Source organism: Dreissena polymorpha, chromosome 3, assembly GCF_020536995.1.
Source record: "Dreissena polymorpha isolate Duluth1 chromosome 3, UMN_Dpol_1.0, whole genome shotgun sequence".
Classification (NCBI taxonomy): Eukaryota; Metazoa; Mollusca; class Bivalvia; order Myida; family Dreissenidae; genus Dreissena; species Dreissena polymorpha.
In genome coordinates, this window is record NC_068357.1 from 50,431,682 (window position 1) to 50,451,168 (window position 19,487).

Sequence of the window (19,487 nt, forward strand, 5' to 3'; positions counted from 1 at the left end):
GACAGACCGACCGACCGACATGAGCAAAGCAATATACCCTCTCTTCTTCAAAGGGGGGCATGAGTCATGATCAATCTACCCATGAAGTTTGATGATCCTAGGCGTATGCATTCTTGAGTTATCATCCGGAAAACATTTAACTATTTCGGGTCACCGAGACCTTGACCTTTGACCTAGTGACCTCAAAATCAATAGGGGTCATCTGCAAGTCATGATCAATCTACCCATGAAGTTTCATGATCCTAGGGGTATGTGTTCTTGAGTTATCATCCAAAACCATTTTACTATTTCGGGTCACCGTGACCTTGACCTTTGACCTAGTGACCTCAAAATCAATAGGGGTCATCTGCAAGTCATGATCAATGTACCTATGATGTTTCATGATCCTAGGCCCAAGCGTTCTTGAGTTATCATCTGACAACCACCTGGTGAACGGACCGACAGACCGACCGACCGACATGAGCAAAGCAATATACCCCCTCTTCTTCGAAGGGGGGCATAATAAAACTAACAATTGAGCAATGAACTATATACTTAATATATTTACTATCATGTTCATAAGTTCCTCGTACATAACAAAATCACCAGGGCCGCTTTTAATCTAGCTTTAACACACTGGAGGGCCAGTTTACTTATAAGAAAATTACTGTTGTTATTGGCACTTAATGTACTGATTGATAAAAATTAATTGATGTTATCTGAATACCAATTTTTCCATGTACACATGGTCCTATGACACATCTCATGTATACATACCGATATCATATTTCCTGATAATGTAACATGGCGTTGTATCACATGTATCATTGCCAGCGTGCACAGTTACATTCAAATGCTTGTTGGTGACAGAGAGAGCTATGTAAAAAACTTCAGCGTCGGTAAAGCTCGTCACATTCCAAAAACACCCGTTTGGCCTCTTTTCAGGGCATTTTTCAAAGTCACCTATGTCACTGAAAATGTCACTGAAAATAAGAGTTCGATGAAACACAGAAGTATTCCATTACTATAAAAACTTAATAAACAGACACAAGCATTTAGCATTGTTTATCAGTCAGTCAACAATTATTTTGAGTTTTGAAGTATAAAACTTAAGAGCATTACTGAGTTGTTTAATATCAACAAATCAAAATAGCAATGACTCAATTATTGAACCATTAAAAAGAATAATGCTAAATGTTTTCCATTTCTAACATCCTTTTGTTCATTTGTTCAATATTTGAGCAATTGGGAACTTTATTTTACTAAGGCTAGATTGGTCATTGTAGGCAGGGTAACTACTTACATGTACCCTGGGTACTCTTAAGGTAGCACACCTCTAATGATTTCCCGCGATTTCTTCGAAGGTTGAAGAGCCTACTATTAGGTGCCGTAGCCTAGTGGTTAAGGCGATAGACTAGAAATCTTTTGGGATATTCCCGCGCAGGTTCGAATCCTGCCGACGACGTATACTTTTTTGCGACGCGTTTTATTTATTTTCTAACGTAATTTGATTTAATATGGCATATAAGCTATATTTATTGTTAAATATGTTGCAATTTTTATGCACATTCTTCAATTATTAAAATTAAAACAACGTTATGGCGAAATTGGGTGATTTACTGTTGAAAATACGAACCATACATGTTGCATTTTTATTTTTATTTCAAAAAGTTAACGGTAAATCTGTCTAGTTCTTGGTATTTTTGCTGTATATAGTGTTTCTATAAAAACTAAGTTTAAAATATGACTTAAATGATACTATTTTGAATTTTATGACACTTTGTTTTTAACCGACCCAAGTTTTACTTGGCTGAAATCACTTACATTTCATGGCGCTCTTCCATAGATAAAAATTTGTAAAAAATAAATGTCTGTAAAAGAATACTTATTTCATCTTGTTTAAACTTTAAACACCTTTACAGCATCTGTACACACCAACTGCATGCCCATATTTTGAAATTTGAATGAATTATGGAACTTTTATATACCCCAGGGGTGAAAATAAACTGGACAAAAGCCGAGCGTGGGGGTGGTTTTGAAAAAATCGGTATATTTTTTTAAAAAGCATGGAAAGCCTACCTACAAATTTGCATGTAGTTCAGTGAAATGATGCTGATTAAGAAAAAAATTAAAAAGATTATATGTGGATATGTGCCCATTAGAGGTGCGCTACCTTAAGTATACTTACATGTACCCCAGGTACGGTAAATATACTTAAACGTACCCAGTCGATATTAGACTTTACCCGAGTTGTATTCCCACCCAAAATCCAATGTCGTAAAACGCACTACGGATAGCCGTAAAACGATATTGTTTATCTTAAACAAACTTCTCTTTAAAAAAACCTGCATTAACATGCTTTTTGATTAGGAGTTTCGATAATATAGAGGCCATTTAACAGAAAATTGACATAAATGTAAACATGATTAATTATAACAAAATAGCCGACAACAACCGATTTAGCGTTAAAACTCCCGGGTACGTGTAAGTATATATACCATACCCGGAGTACATGTAAGTATACTTAAGAGTACCCGGGGTACATGTAAGTAGTACCCGAGCCGACAATGACCAATCGAGCCTTACTAAGCTATGTTCAGGTACAGACCTCTTTTTGCATTGTTTACAAGTGCTTTTACAACACTTGTATTGTTCTTTATCAATTTGATGATATGCATTGCCTGTATTCACCAATCAATTCTTCGGCTTAAGCCTTAACCCTTTCAGTGCGGGAACCGAAACCAATCAATTCTTCGGCTTAAGCCTTAACCCTTTCAGTGCGGGAACCGAATTTTAAAGGCCTTTGCAAACAGTTTGGATCCAGATGAGACGCCACAGAACGTGGCGTCTCATCAGGATCCAAACTGTTTGCTATTCTGATAGTATTCTTTGAAAAAAAATAGAAGAAAATGCTAATTTTAGAAATTCTGCAGACAACATTTTAACAGACGTCAAATTTCCCAGAATGCAAAGGGTTAAAAGTAAGACTGTTCTTCAAACTGTTATTAACTTAAGATGTAATTAAGTTATGATGTAATTAAGTTCAATATGAAATGAAATTATGAACAATTCATGTATGCCATAAGAAACATTTGTAGACTGCATACATTCAAACACTTATCCTCAGGCCCTAGTCTCTTCTTTATTCTTATGTTTAAGAATGTGTGATTAAAACAGGCCAAGGTAGTTTTATGTTAGAAAATAAAATAAGCTGCATATTCAACAAGGGCTGTTTGTAAAACATGCATGCCCCCCATATTAGCTGTCAGTTGGAGTGGCAGCCATAGTGTGAATACGTTTTTGTCACTGTGACCTTGACCTTTGACCTAGTGACCTGAAAATCAATAGGGGTCATCTGCCAGTCATGATCAATGTACCTATACAGTTTCGTGATCCTAGGCCTAATTATTCTTGAGTTATAATCCGGAAACCATTTAACTGTTTCGAGTCACTTTTACCTTGACCTTTTACCTAGTAACCTGAAAATCATTAGGAGTCACCTGCCAGTCATGATCAATTTACCTATGAAGTTTGATGATCCTAGGCGTAGCATGCTTGAGTTATCATCCGGAAACCATTTTACTATTTCCAGTCACCATGACCTTGACCTTTGACCTAGTGACCTGAAAATCAATAGGGGTCATCTGCGAGTCATGTTCAATGTACCTATGAAGTTTCATGATCCTAGGCGTAAGCATTCTTGAGTTTTCATCCGGAAACCATTTTACTGTTTCGAGTCACTGTGACCTTGACCTTTGACCTAGTGACCTGAAAATCAATAGGGATCATCTGCCAGCCATGATCAATGTACCTATGAAGTTTCATGATCCTAGGCATAAGCATTCTTGAGTTATCATCCGGAAACCATTTTACTATTTTGAGTCACTGTGACCTTGACCTTCGACCTAGTGACCTGAAAATCAATAGGGGTCATCTGCCAGTCATGATCAATGTTCCTATGAAGTTTCATGATCCTAGGTGAAAGCATTCTTGAGTTATCATCTGGAAACCATTTTACTGTTTCGAGTCACTGTGACCTTGACGTTTGATCAATTTTGGGACAGCGCTAGCCCTGGTAGATAGACCCCACAACACCAGTACATAATATAATCTGCAAATGTGGTCCTAAACTGCATCCAAGAACGAGTCACTGTGACCTTGACCTTTGACCTAGTGACCTCAAAATCAATAGGTGTCATCTGCCAGTCATGATCAATGTACCTATGAAGTTTCATGATCCTAGGCCTAAGCGTTCTTGAGTTATCAGCCGGAAACCATCTGGTGGACAGACGGACGGACCGACATGTGCAAAACAATATACCCCCTCTTCTTTGAAGGGGGGCATAATAAAAGTGATGCATGAAAATAAATATTTTATATATATTAATATTTCTGACCAAGTTTTATGAAGATTGGACTGAAAATGAAACTAAGAGTGTCAACAAGGTTTCATTATAGACATTTAAGGAAAACTGCCCTGACCCTAACTGAGTTGTTTTTCAATAGACCAGAATGATTTTGGAACTCGGCAAAGACATAAGTAGAGCAAAAGTTCTGACCAAGTTTTATTGAGATCAGACTTAAAAAGTGAATTCTAGTGTGTAAACAATTTATGGTGAAAAGGTTATCACAAAAGCACACCATGAGCACCTTTTGCACAGGTGAGCTAAAAATACCATGCATTCTCAAATGTAATCAGCTTTAATGAATGAAAAAGATTTTCATTTTGCCAAGTAAGAATTTTGTGTTTATTTGCGCTTGAAAGCACTTAATTTAATATGTATAAACTTTGCTGAACACTTTGTACAAATATAAGTATACTTACATGGTTTAATCCAAAGGCAATACATGCCATTGCACATACCGGTATACAAATTGTACATTTTATTGTTAGCTAATTCTTCTTATTTTACAGTTTTTTTATTATGTTTAGTGTTTTTGTTGTCAATATCAAACAATATCTTCAAAGTTTTTTTATCTGAAGTAATTGTGGACCGGCGCATAGAGGTGTGATAAGACAGTTTTATGAAAAGAGATAAATGTTCAATTACTTTTTCATGACATTCTCTATTTTACCCTTTGGATTTATAACTTTAAAGCATCTATATTGAGGTGCGTCAAGCGTTTGGGTATCTAAAAGCAAATGATTTTAGGACCATTGTATAGAACTGTGTTATTATTAAAAAATTACCTTACAAAGGCTAAAGAAGACTTTGAATTTGACGCTCTGTACTTGCATTTCACACTAATATTATGTGTATATTTCACTGCCAGGTCCCATGAACAGTTCATTGTATCAAATCCCAGTATTCGACAACGGAAATCGATTGGAGCCACAGGATAATCTAAAAAAACATCAAGAAAATAAACATGATATGCCAATTATTATATCATAGAGGGAGTTTACAGCAGAAAATTGCACACAGCTCTTGTCAAAAAAGTGAGCAAAATCCGGTTATAACCCAGTTTTAAACTGGGTTTAACCCTGCGGTATTGGCACCGAGCTAAAAGCGAGTCTTTTAAACACACTTTTTGCTTACCGACTTGGTTTTATCTGAGTTGATTCTTGGTTTAACTCGCTTAAAGCCAACATAGTGGTTTTTTTAACCGTCTTAAGTGGGTTTAAAGTGAGTTTTTTCAGGCATCTGTGTTTAACTCTGTGGTATTTGCACTGTGCTAAAAGCGGGTTTTTCAGACACGCTTTTAGCTTACCGACTGGGTTTTTTAGCTTACCGACTTGGTTTTTTCTGAGTTAAATCTTGGTTTAACTCGCTTTAAACCAACATAGTGGGTTTTTTAACCATCTTAAGTGGGTTTAAAGTGAGTATGATTTTCTACAAGTTGGTTTTTTGAGGTTTTTTAAACATGCTTAGACCAACTTCTGTCTGTGGAGTTGGTTTTAAGTGGGTAAAAAGTGTGTTTTTTATGTGAGCTATAAGCAGGCTAAACACGGTTTTTAAGTGAGCGAAAAGTGAGCTGAAAGCAAGCCTTTGTTAGTTTTTTTCACAGTGAAAACATGCTTTTAACTCGCTTTAAACCTAGTTATTAACAGTATTTTATCTGTGAAAAAAACAAAAGCAATTTGTGGGTTTGGGTAAGTTGATTTTTGTGGGTTTTAACAGTGATTTAGTGAGTTTTTTTTAAGAAAGTAGTTTTTTTGTGAGCCTTTTGTGGGATTTTGCAGTGTGAAAAAAAAATTTTGGACTGATATGTTCTAGAAAAATGGTTTTTGTGAAGCAATTACAACAGTTCATTATAAGCCCAATGTGGTTAAAAGGGAAAAAAACACAATGTGTACGAAAATTATGTTTATATGACAAAAATAGTACACCGCAAATTAATACTAACAGATTATTTTTACAATACATTATAAAATAATAGACATTTATGGAAGATTTTAAAGCAAAAGTTTGACCGCAATGGACCACTGCGGGTGGAGTATTTAGACCGCAGCTGCTGCAGAGACCTGGATCTCAGCTGTTGGAGGTACCTGAACCGCAGTGGAATGAGGAACCTGGATTTCAGCTTAAGGAGGGACCTTGACGGCATACGGTGTTGGGACCTGCACAGCAGCTACTGGAGAGACCTTGACCGCTAGGGGACCTGGAAAGCAGCCAGTGCAGGGACCTAGACCTGATCTTGGCGGGTGGAGGGACCTGGAAAGCAGCTGGTAGAGACCTGGAAAGCGGGCGCTGGAGCGACATGTAGTTGTTCCATTGATGCTGCTTGTGTCCTTCTCCTCTTGAGCATCTCTTATGCCAGTTGATCTGCAAAGGATTAATACCATATCACTTTCAAAAGGGCAAGGCATGTTGATTGGTTATGTTTTTGTTCCACTTAACTATGAAATATTGCTGTTATGGTAATCTTGTTGCTTTAATAATAATAAATTTAAGTTATTTGCTTGTTGTTTTTGTTTGTTTATTTTTGAAATTTTAATCCCGTGATCACATGTGACTTAGCACTTTTCATCAATTATTAAAAGAAATTGCGTTTGGTAGAAAATGCAGTTTGAAAATGTACCAAGATGCGTGGTCTCATTTGGCTGTGTGGTCTGGTGGCATTGTAAATGCAATAACCTGTATAGTTTACCTCTCAACAAATCGAGCTTTCTTGGTCAAGGACAGGGCGAGGTTTTCCCACTCTTGTTCCCCTCAAGTTTGCCAGCTTGTGCAGGGTAAAAACCAGGTTTAAAAGTCCATACATCAGGCAGGCGATGATGCACATTCTTTCCAAAGGATCTTCCCAACGATGTCAATTTTGCCTTGTGGCAAGAGTTTAACCTTCAAAATTAAAATATATAAGTTCTAATTAAGTAAGAGGGAAAGAAATCCGTTCAGTAATAACCAGAAATAGATATAAATAAAATTTTAGATGACAATAACCATGAAACACAACCATAATTATTCACTGTACACAACATTTACACTTTTTCATGTGTAAGTTTATCTATTTTTGCTTCAAAATGTGTTGTTTATCCTTTAAATTGCAATACAATAACTTATCCATTTACATTTCCCAGTGACAATACATAAATATGATAATGATCATAATTAATTCAATAAACTAAATAAAAAAAGGGGTGAAGAAATGACAATACAAACCTGTTAAAACTGTTCTCCAGTATTCCAAAAACAACAACAGGCAGTTCAACCTCCTTTCCAACCAACTTATTATTGATTTCCACTTGCAGTAAAAAACACATTGTTTTCATCACACAATACTTCATGCTGACAGAATTTCAAGACATTTTACACTACCATTATAAGTCTTTCACTTCTTTATATTAATGTTGCTGAATTAAATTTAGCTCAATATTCAGTTGCTGACACCAGCTTGTTTTTCAAAAGTTGTTGTTTTCAAAAAGATAACTTCCTCAGTGCAATAGCCAATCAAAAGCCTTATATCTTATTCCACACAGCCTTATCTCTAGGACCCCATCAGTAGCCTTATCTACCCCTAGATAATCAGTACCCTGTTTAGCTCTGAATGCCTGACAGATTGTTATCTGTTTATTGTTAGTGGTGTGAAATAAGGGTGTTTTAAGGTATTGTCTTGTTATTTTGTTGACAGTTTATGTAACACAGGTAATGTTTGGCATTTTATTATTTTATTCCAAATTAAGAAAATGGATATGATGGTATCATATGCAAATATCAAAATCTTGCATAACTTATGTACAAAAATAAATAGATTATTTCCAAAATAATGTTTCCAATACCATAATTATTTAAATATGCAGATTTTACAAGTAAATACTGTTTTAAACAAATATAAACAATCATATGAGATTGTTTAAAAAAAATTAAAAAATTAAGACATAAAACAATCATAAGATATTGTTTATAATAAAAACAAACATAAAGAAAAAATTCAAAGTGAAACACAAACTCTTTCATTTTCATGTATAAAACTAAGCTTGACCATTGTTAGTTTTTGTCAGTGATACTTGTTGTCCATCTGTGAACCTGTGATGTTCTGAAAGAGCCATTTTCATCCAATATTCCCTAAAAATTATGGGGAGCACACAAATGTACAATAGGGACAATGGCAAACAAGCTGTAAAAAAAGCCCCTTTACAATTTACTTGTTTTATTTATGGCTATAAACATCAAACAAAGACCCAGTTGAAGAATTATTGTTTCATTGATGAGTTATATTAATAAACAAAAGACCAACTTGTTGAAAAGTGTGTTAAAGTGAGTCTTTAAGCCTCGTTGCAGCTCTCAACTTATTTACAAAAAGACCAAGTTAAACTCGCTTAAACCCACTTCTGTTTAAAAAAAGACCAACTTCTGTTGTAAAAGACTCGCTTATAAAACAAAAAGACACACTTAAACACACATAAACCAACTCATAAATAAAAAGGCTCACTTTTGACACACAAAAAACCGACTTCTTACTGAAAAAAACTCGCTTAAACACACATCTTCTTAAAATAACCAACTTTAAACTCAGTTAAGCACAGTTTAGCGCACATAAAACTCACTTTTATTAGCAAAAACCAACTTCCGCTAAGAAAAACTCAGAAAAAACACAGTTTTATGTTGGTTTAAGTGTGTTTTGGTATGAAAGTGGGTTATTTTTTGACAAGGGAGTACATTGTCTAAAACAGTATATGCAGACATAAACAAAATCAATTCAATGAAAAGCATAGAAAATAACACAAAAATCATTCCTTAACACATGAAAAACATAGACAATATAAAGGCATTGTCATGATATCAGTTCATAAACAAGTGACTTTAATGACATACATTTCATAAGTATTTACTAACAACAGTCCCCACCAAAATAAAAGACCCACCCCCACAACATTTTCTAAAAATGATTGAAACTTCTATGACTAATTTATGCAGAATTAATGTATATTCTTTGCTGAATTAAATGTAATCCATAAATCTTTGAATGAAATTTGAATAAATTGAGATACATGTACACAGTAATTATATGAATCTTATAATGATATACATAAAGTAATATTTAAGAAAATGAAAGACCCTTGAGTGATTTTTAGTTTTTACAGAAAATATGTTAAACAAGAGTTCCGCGGTCGTGGACATGTGCCCCCCACACAGGACCAATTTCACTAGGGGTCATGTACTGTCCAAGGTCAATCCAATGTGAAGTATAAAGCCAATCATTCAAATTGTTGACAAGTTATTGATTGGAAACAATTGTCACACTTATTGTGACAGTGACTTGATCTTTGACTTAGTGACCCCAATTTCAATAGGGGTCATCTACTGTCCAAGGCTAGTGCATATGTGAAGTATCAAGCCAATCGGTCAATTTGTTGACTAGTTATTGATCAGAAACAAATGGGTCTACCGACAGAAAGACAGACTGACTGACAGACCGATCAACATCCAGCAAAACAACATACCCCCTCTTCTTTGAAGTGGGGCATAAAAAGTTAGGGAAAAAATATCGGTACCCAATACACTGTCAAATATAACTAAATATTATCAGACTTTGTCAAACATTAAGGTAGCAAACATAATACAGCCAAATCCATGAGTGCATGGCTTAGAAGATTAATAACTTACCAGTTAACATTCTAGCATAAATGTTCTCCAACTTAATTATAGTCAATGCAGACATTTATATGAAAATGTACCACAAAAAACCATACATGCCAGACGTCCCGATCTCGGCGGGACAGTCCTGCTTTTGGGCCCTTTGTCCCGGCGTTCCGATATGAGACGATTTGTCCCGACATTCGTAAAAAACGATGCAAGGTCTATAGGTTCCCAATAAAATTCGCTATTCAAGCTCTGTTTCGCTAACACTTACCACCGCCAATCCCTTTATTGCCCCCAATTAACAATCTGATTCTACTTCTTGTGTGTACCAGTGTTGTTTATGACACCTTATCAGCGATTTATCGGCTAATTATTGATTTTATCAGGCATTCACACCATGGTGGTCTTCAAGATAGTAGTCGCTTATTGCTATCGATAGTTGTATAATAATGAAATAAATGTTGAAAATGTGTTTGTTTTTGTCTTTGTTTGAAACGGTTTACAAAACAATTATTTTGAAAAATTAACTCTACGTCATTAATGAGTCTTTTACATTTAATGTTAAGTTCCAAAATAGCGGGATAATCCGAATGTGCAATATACCAAAATCGCAACAAACAGTCCAATAAGTGATACCCATCCTGTCTAGTGTAATTGGGTGTAATTGTAAAAACAACGAGGTGCTATGCATGACAGTTTGACCCTACTCCAATTAAGCCGCGACAATTGACAAGTAAGTTTACTGTAACCCGTACTTTTAAAGTACTGGATAGCCTCCCCTGCGTTAATGTTTGCCATTGAAAGAAATATAATGAGTATTGTTGTCGTAATGTTCCAGATTTTTACTCTAAAAAGATGAATATTATCTTCGTTGTTTGCTATTGTTTTATATAATGAAACTATTATTGTTATGTTTTAGATTTCATGCTTCATATCAGATGTTTTATGTCTTGAATAAAAGTATCAAGAGTTTTTGCTAGTACTATACTGGCTACAGTAAAGGTGGAATGATAGATCGTTTTAGGTGTCCTGCTTTTTGGTCAAATGTCCCGACAATTTTTTATGGAATGTCCCGCTTTGGACCTAAAAAATCTGGCATGTATGCAAAAAACATCACTCAATAGTGAAGTGTAACCTCAAATGTGGTGCAACTTTATTCAAGAACTAATGCAGAAGTCAGTGTGCACATGTATGCATACCTAAAAGCTGATCACATGAGGTGTTTGGACACAAGTTACCTGAATAAAATGTTTTAAAAATTACTTACCCTCAAGGCACACATATTAAGTATGTCAGAAACTGAATAAGGCCATAGTCAAGTGTATACTCAAACCCGGTTAACTCGCGGGTCGGTTTGAGTCGCGGTATTTCATGAGCGCCCTCTGGATTTTGTTTATAAACAAACCTGCGTGACCTTCTGACAGAAAACATCTCTCTCTACAGATTGAAATCGATTTTTGGAAATTAAATGTAGTAAAACTCATACTTTAACAATATTTGAATTGATATAGTTCAGTTAATTGTCGTAACGAAAAAATACGACATTGCTTGAAAATAACTGTTCTATTTATTTTATTTGATGTCTTAAATTCCATATATTTAAATTAATGTTATATACTTTATTGATTGTTACTTTAAATGATATGTCAGAGCCTTGATTATTCATGGTTAATTTAAAATCGGTGCTGTTTAACCTATTTACAGCGAATCTACCTGGAGAAAAAATAAACAACAATATCGGACAGTGGTGTTGGATTTGTTTTTACGGCAGTTTATATTGAAGGATTTTCGTTATAACAAGGCAGTTGTCCAATAAAGTTAAGTTAAATATGATTGTACTTTAAATCATTTATCTGATATATGACGATCGTTTCCAGGCGCAAGTGAATAGTCCTCAAGTACCGCGAGTCAACCGTGTTGCAGTATACAATGGTGTTAACTCTGTATTCATTTTTTTTTAAAGTTACTGTAAGTTAACATCAAGCTAAGGATTAATTTTGTGTTTTCAGAATATTATACATGAGGAATACAATGGGATTCTTCTCTTATACAAATAGCAGTTATGATAATATCCAATAACAAATACCATTGCACAACATAATTGCAGAGAGCTGTCAATGAAATGTTCAACCATTCAGTTAGCTTACATGAATCATAGATGAGACTCAAATTAAATTAACACATATGACAGCAAAAATAAGCTGATAAAGGCAAAGCAAACAATGAAATATTTATTTGTAGAAGATGATAATGATACAAGAGAGCCCGAGGCCCTAAGGGGCTCACCTGAGATCCCTGGGATCTTAGTCTAAAAAGGTACTACAGTCAATCTTGTGGATGCGGCCACTTGTATTAAGCGACCTTTGTCTTATGCGACCATATTGAAATCCCACGGAGCTTTTTCGCTATATAATGATATTGTATTAAGCGACTTTTGTCTTACGCGACCAGCGACCGCTGATTTTTGTGTATTTTGATGTCCGAATCTTGAATTAAGCGACCACTTGGAGATAAAAGTGGTTAATCTATTGATCTTTCAGAGACAGATCCGTGTTAATTGTTTATCTAAGCCGATAAGATGTACTGTCACACCTCTGCTTTGTTTTCACACCAACCATTATGCTTTGTCTCGTTGACCGGTTCTGACCGGTATTGTTGTAGACTGCGTATCAATTTATTGAGTTGAATAATAGAGGAACGTATTGCGCACAGTCTACAGCTTAAATAATTTACTATGTGGAACGTTAAGAGACAATGCCGATTTTTCTCGAGTATAGATAACAGGTGCAGAAACAATGCACTGTACGCGACAAACATTTCCTGAGAAGTGCGGAAAATGAACTATTAATCGGCAACATCTGTCAATATCCGTACATTACCAATTTGTAATTATACTAATTAGTAGATATTTGTTAGCCAATCACATTGTTATTTACTTAATAAATTTCCAATCAGGTCTGTTTGTTTGTTTTCAATTGACGTGTTAAAAAATTTTCAGCTCATTATGTATCAAAATCGAGTCAGATTTCCTTAAGCGTACATGCAGAAATTAAAATGTCAAAACAAAAAGTGTTAACGTTGAATGAGAAAATTCGGGTTTTGGAATTGTCAAAGAGTAAAAGTGCACGTAAAATCGCAGATGAGTTTGGAGTCGGTAAAACTCAAATTCAGAACATTCTTTAGCGTAAAGCCGAGGTGCTTGAAGACGTGGAAAATAATGTGTCAGGTGAAAAAAATGCGAAAAATATTTCCTTGTCTATGGTGTTTTTGCAAATAAATATGTAATACAATTCATTTATAATAAATGATAATTAATGATAAGTGAAAAAATAAAACAAATTAGAAGTTAAATATTGTTTATGTATTGTGTTTATTATATTCATTTTATTATAAAAGTTAAAATAATTGTTGACAAAAGAGATTATCCTTCATATAGATTAAAATTGAGGGTAAGCATTCTTTCAGAATGGCCTTTTTTATTTAAAGACCATTTTATTAAGAGACCACTTTTGATTACTCCCTTGAGTGGTCTCTTAATGTAAGATTGACTGTATTCACACGGTTTCACAATACAAATATGAGGAAAACTGCCCACCCCTTGAGAACCATATTTATAAACACACCAAACGATTTTTGGAACTCAAGTGGTTAAAGTAATATACAGAAAACTGCCGACCCCCGATGATCAAGTTTTTCAACGGGGCACAAATATAATTGGAAAAAAGATTCCAAAAAAGCCGTGTTTTTCAACTGACGTGACAACTGTTTACAGCATGAATGGACAAAGAGTGTGACCTTTAGAATGTTCACAAGATTCACTACAGCCATATTAGGAAAACTGTAACGCGCAATATTGGCCATGTTTTTGAAATGACCAGACAATAAGTGTTCAAAAGACATTTCTTAAATTTGACCAAGTGACCTCCTTTCGAATCTGTTGTTACCCAGTTTCGAACTTAGCGAAGATATCATACAAAAAAGATGTAATGTTCTAACCAAGTTGAATCTAGTAAGAAGGGTATTTTATGAAATTTAATTTTCTAAGGGACTACAAATGTGTAAAAACATATACCTAAGTGGTAAAGGGTAAAATAAAAACTCCACAAAGATGACTGTAATTATAAGCACTTACAATCTACTTTCACATGTGTGTTGCTTATGCAAGTGATCTTGTCGGGGATTTGCTTATCTACACAGCGATATGACATGGATGCCTTATACTCGCGTATCGTGTCATTGGTAACTGGAGGGAGCTTCATCTGTGAAAGCAAAACGTGAAAAACTACACCTCACAGTTAATGGGATTTTAAGGGACTGTCAACCACGACGACGAAAAATATTAAAGTTCTAAAATACCGTATTTTGTTTACAATTATTAGTTTATATTGATTAAAATAAAATTATCACGACTGGTATATTACATTACTTAAAAAGTCATATTTTTAGTATATTCGGTAATAAAATTTTACTGGGTATGTCAACCAGGTAATTACCAGTTAATTATAAATATGCAAGTAGATTGATCATAATTGTCACATGGTAAACCCAGGAATGCAAATTGTGCATGCGTTGTGAATTGTATATATTTTATATATAAAATGATCCCTCTAATTGCGTTATTTATAGTTTGTATAATCTTTATGGCACCTATTTTCGCGATGTACTTTCGATTTCACATCGCAAATTTTATTACCGAATATACTGAAAATATGAAAAATTAACAACTTTTATCAAGTAATGTATTATACCAGTCGTGATATTTTAATCAATATAAACTAATAATTGTAAAAAAATACGGTATTTTAGAACTTTTCTTTTCTTCATCGTCGTGGTTGACGGTCTCTTTAACAAGGGAACCATCTTCATTTAGGAGCTGCACATTTAAGAATGTGATTTTAACTGTTTAAATAGATTAACAACTGGTCAACATTTCATGATTTTGTAACATTACAATTTTAACATGGGCCAAAAATGAACCCTTTCCCACTCAGAAGCAAAGTGAAAATGGCTTTGTGCAAACAGCATAAAAACAAGAACAGCCTGCGAGCAACTCGCAGTCTGTTCAGGTTTTATGCTGTTTGCTGCTTATCAGTATCTAAGGGTTGAAAATGAAGCCTTTAAAATATAACTATCTAAGGGACTACAAATGCGTAAAAATACGTATCTAAGTGGTAAGGGGTTAATTAATATCGATGTTATCTATCATTCCTTAGCTAATTCGATATTTTCTCTTTCCTAAAATTGTTGTGATTTTTATTAAATAAAAAAAAAAAATCGGATTTAAGACCTATCAATTTCATCAGTAGAACATCAAAACATAACATTTACATTTGTAAATAGCTTTTATTATCTGAATTTCTATACATATACATGTTATTTTCTTATTCTTAACTATCTCATTAAGGAGTTCAAAGTTCCCAACAGACGGAGACCCTCCCCTTACAATATTTTTTTTGAATTGGCGTTTTTTTCCAAATTCTATTTACAGACAAGTTATTTATTATTGCTGCCACAAAACACAAACTTTTCTTACACATGAACATGAACATTGAATAAAGTTGTTTGCTTTCTCAATGCTTGACTTACATGTGGTATGACATAAATAAAAATTGTCCTACCGTGATTGTCGTATCGTTCACAATGCTTATGTACTGGGAATCCACTTCGGTGCTGTTGGTTCCATAGAGAAATGTGAGGTTAGACGACGGCCAGTTACTCGTGCAATTAAGAACAATAGGGGACCCCAAAAGAAAGAACGGATCTCGCGGTGAAATGGCTGAAAAATTGCAAAATGAAACATACTAGTTAAACAAATATCCCAGGCATTTCCCCAGGATTTTGGCCAGGCACAGCGGCAAGGCAGCATGGAAGGGTGTTGATGCGGGTGGGGGACCATTTCCCGTGTAGATTTATATATATTTATTGTTCTAACTGAAAATCTACATTACATAAGAGCTATTAAATGACATTTTGTTAACTTTTTATTTGTTTTTACTCAATTTATTTCATTTAAGTCATCTATTATAATATTTAGTAACAAACATAAAGACATAATCGGAAAAACAAGCGCCGCGGCAAAAAAGATTTTTACATCCAGGCACCGCGGGCCCGCTGTGCTAAAACCGCCTGGGGAAAAGCCTGATATCCATATTTTATATCACTTGTTTTCACAAAAATAATAAGTAAATACACAGAAGAATAATGATTATGTTATTAAATGATGTACAATACGTCTTAAATATTGAGATAAATTCAACTGTACTGCAGGTGAATACATTACACAAATTCTATCTGGATTTATACACATTTCTAAATATTGTGTTATATTCAGTCAATACAAATTCAAATACAAATGTTATTTAAAGTCGGTTTGTACATAACAAGTATAACATTAGCGATGTATCACATGCTATATGCAATAAAGAATCCCAACGCTTTTAAACAGCTCTGACCTTTGTCACCAAAACATATTCTTTTAGTCTGAAGGCAACAAAATGTCAGTAACAACCCAGTAAAAACCTAAGCAAATATTATAGCTATACTGCAAAAGATTTTGTTATTATGTGTGATAATAATGATAAAAATTCCTACTACATGTAATAACCTATCAAATTACACTTAAAAAAGTCCTCAAATGAGATCTAGAAAGCAATGTTAGTTAATTATGACCAAAGCGCACAGAAAGCAGTAATCAAATATCCCACATTCAGTCAAAAAGCATAGTGTTTTATGTAATTATGGGAATTTTCATGCTCCAGATAAATACCAGTATTTGACCCTTGAACTTGACTTCTGACCTTAACCTTTGACAGAAAAAAATGTGCAGCGCTCAAAACACATCAATATATGGAATAATCTATAATAATATTGACATGCTTGTATGTTTTTAGAGTCAGATCAGAAAATTAAATTCTTGACCTTTGACCTTGAACCAAGACCTTGAACTTTGATCTTGCTCTAGATATTACAATTATGATTGTTTGTAGGCAAAAGTTATTCAAAGAGCTGCCTTTTTTGCTGACGATGTTACAGCAAGCCATAAAATGGATCAATAAACAAAAGTATTTTGTTGCAATTTTTTTACAAAGTTGTGAAACACCCTTTAATTGTCAATCTATAGCAGTTAACATTCCCTTAACAATCCAGAGGCAAGAAATTTGATCATATATCTATTTTTTGGTAAAATTATAAGTAATTACTTTTCAACAATTCTTTCAATGACAGTTATTAGATAGTACTACAATCTACTTAACTATTTCATGTCATGTAAAAATATAATGCATAACTATAAATATCAATATCCCTTGGTATATAAACTATTGATCGTATTTTCATATCTCTACAGGTGCATTTTGGTATTCAAGCGACACAAAATGTCTGAGCTATTCAATGTTTATAACATGCTTGATTACTTCTGAAAATTAAAAAGCGTCTATGTATTCACCAATGAATGACAATACATTTGACACCAAGAAAACTTTTAAATCAATAGCTTTTTACATAATACACTACCTATATGGGCTGGCAAACTCTCAATTTTTCAACATTTTTTACAATCTCTAACTGTGTTATGACGCTATGATCAAAGCTAGCAAAATTCATATAGGTTTTAATAAACTAATTTACCTGATGCCAAAGAAGAAACTAGTTTCAGCATTCAAATTATAATTATAGGCCATCTACAGACTACTGGCAAAGGCCAATGCACATGGGACTATCAAGTCAATTGGTCAATCTGTTCACAAGTTATTGATCACAAACAAATTGGTCTATCGACAGAACGCCATCCAGCAAAACAATATATCCCCTCTTCTTTAAAGGGGGGCATAATTATATTTTTATATTTTGTTAAATGCAATTGAAATAAATATAAAATTGATAATAAACATTAGACACTTATTTATAAACAAGAGGGCCAAGATGGCCTTAGTTCGCTCACCTGAGAGGAGTCGGTTCATTCAATCTTTACCAAATGTCAAACTTGACCTAGATATTGTCCAGACAAACATCCTGGTCAAGTTTCATCATTATTTCATCTGCGAGTCATGATCAATGTCCCTATGAAGTTTCATGATCCTAGGCGTAAGCATTCTTGAGTTATCATCTGGAAACCATTTTTCTAAGTTGAGTCACCGTTACCTTGACAGCCATTGCGTGAATACGTTTTTTGGCACTGTGATCTTGACCTTTGACCTAGTGACCTGATAATCAATAGGGGTCATCTGCGAGTCATGATCAATATACCTATGAAGTTTCATGAACCTAGGCATAAGCGTTCTTGAGTTATCATCCGTAAACCATTTTACTATTTCAGGTCACCGTGACCTTTGACCTAGTGACCTGAAAATCAATAGGGGTCATCTGCGAGTCATGATCAATGTATCTATGAAGTTTCATGATCCTAGGCATGAGCATTCTTGAGTTATCATCCGGAAACCATTTTACTATTTCGGGTCATCGTGACCTTGACCTTTGACCTAGTGACCTGAAAATCAATAGGGGTCATCTGCGAGTCATGATAAATGTACCTATGAAGTTTCATGATCCTAGGCATAAGTGTTCTTGAGTTATCATCTGGAAACCATTTTACTATTTCGGGTCACCCTGACCTTGACCTTTGACCTAGTGACCTGAAAATCAATAGGGGTCATCTGCGAGTCATGATCAATGTACATATGAAGTTTCATGATCCTAGGCCTAAGCGTTCTTGAGTTATCATCCGGAAACCATTTTACAATTTCTGATCATCGTGACCTTGACCTTTGACCTAGTGACCTGAAAATCATTAGGGGTTATCTGCGAGTCATGATCAATGTATCTATAAAGTTTCATGATCCTAGGAATAAGTGTTCTTGAGTTATCATCCGGAAACCATTTTACTGCATTGGGTCACTGTGACCTTGACCTTTGACCTAGTGACCTGAAAATCAATAGGGGTCATCTGCGAGTCATGATCAATGTATCTATGAAGTTTCATGATCCTAGGCATAAGCGTTCTTGAGTTATCATCCGTAAACCATTTTACTATTTTGGGTCATCGTGACCTTGACCTTTGACCTAGTGACCTGAAAATCAATAGGGGTCATCTGCGAGTCATGATCAATGTACCTATGAAGTTTCATGATCCTTGGCATAAGCGTTCTTGAGTTATCATCCGGAAACCATTTGGTGGACGGACGGACTGACATGAGCAAAACAATATGCCCCCTCTTCTTCGAAAGGGGGGGGGGGGGGGCATAATGAGAAAACTGCCCCCCTCCCAGCAGCCATGTTATTCAACTGACCGGAACCATTTTTGAACTCATTTCTCGTATCAAGGAAACAATGTTCTGAGCAAATTTCATGAAAATTGGGCCAAAAATGTGACTTCTACTGTGTTCACATGTTTTCACTATATACATATAGAAAAAAATGCCCCGCCCACTGGCGGCCATGTTTTTTCACCGATCCCGACCATTTTCAAACACGTCCGAGTTATCAATA

The 19,487-nt window shown here is 34.8% G+C and overlaps 2 protein-coding genes and 1 long non-coding RNA gene across 4 annotated transcripts in view; 1 reads left to right on the forward strand and 2 right to left on the reverse strand.

Annotated features, from left to right (window-relative positions):
- Positions 1 to 19,487, forward strand: part of LOC127874089 (zinc finger SWIM domain-containing protein 6-like) — a 358,176-nt gene that overhangs the window by 248,374 nt on the left and 90,315 nt on the right. The window lies entirely within an intron of this gene.
- The window catches only part of LOC127874090 (uncharacterized), a 73,019-nt gene that overhangs the window by 26,764 nt on the left and 26,768 nt on the right, over positions 1 to 19,487 (reverse strand). Inside the window, exons 4-8 of one of the 2 annotated variants that reach the window (XM_052418209.1) lie at positions 15,623 to 15,780; positions 14,137 to 14,263; positions 11,204 to 11,242; positions 5,171 to 5,324; positions 757 to 962 (exon numbers count right to left, since the gene is read on the reverse strand). In XM_052418209.1, the coding sequence (XP_052274169.1) occupies positions 757 to 962; positions 5,171 to 5,324; positions 11,204 to 11,242; positions 14,137 to 14,263; positions 15,623 to 15,780 (684 nt within the window). The remainder of the gene's footprint in view (positions 1 to 756; positions 963 to 5,170; positions 5,325 to 11,203; positions 11,243 to 14,136; positions 14,264 to 15,622; positions 15,781 to 19,487) is intronic. The other variant, XM_052418210.1, reaches the window with a different exon arrangement.
- On the reverse strand, positions 6,275 to 11,197 carry LOC127874106 (uncharacterized). The gene is made up of 2 exons (XR_008046624.1): positions 7,072 to 11,197; positions 6,275 to 6,746 (listed from the first exon to the last, which is right to left on the reverse strand). It is a non-coding gene; the product is annotated as an uncharacterized LOC127874106 (long non-coding RNA).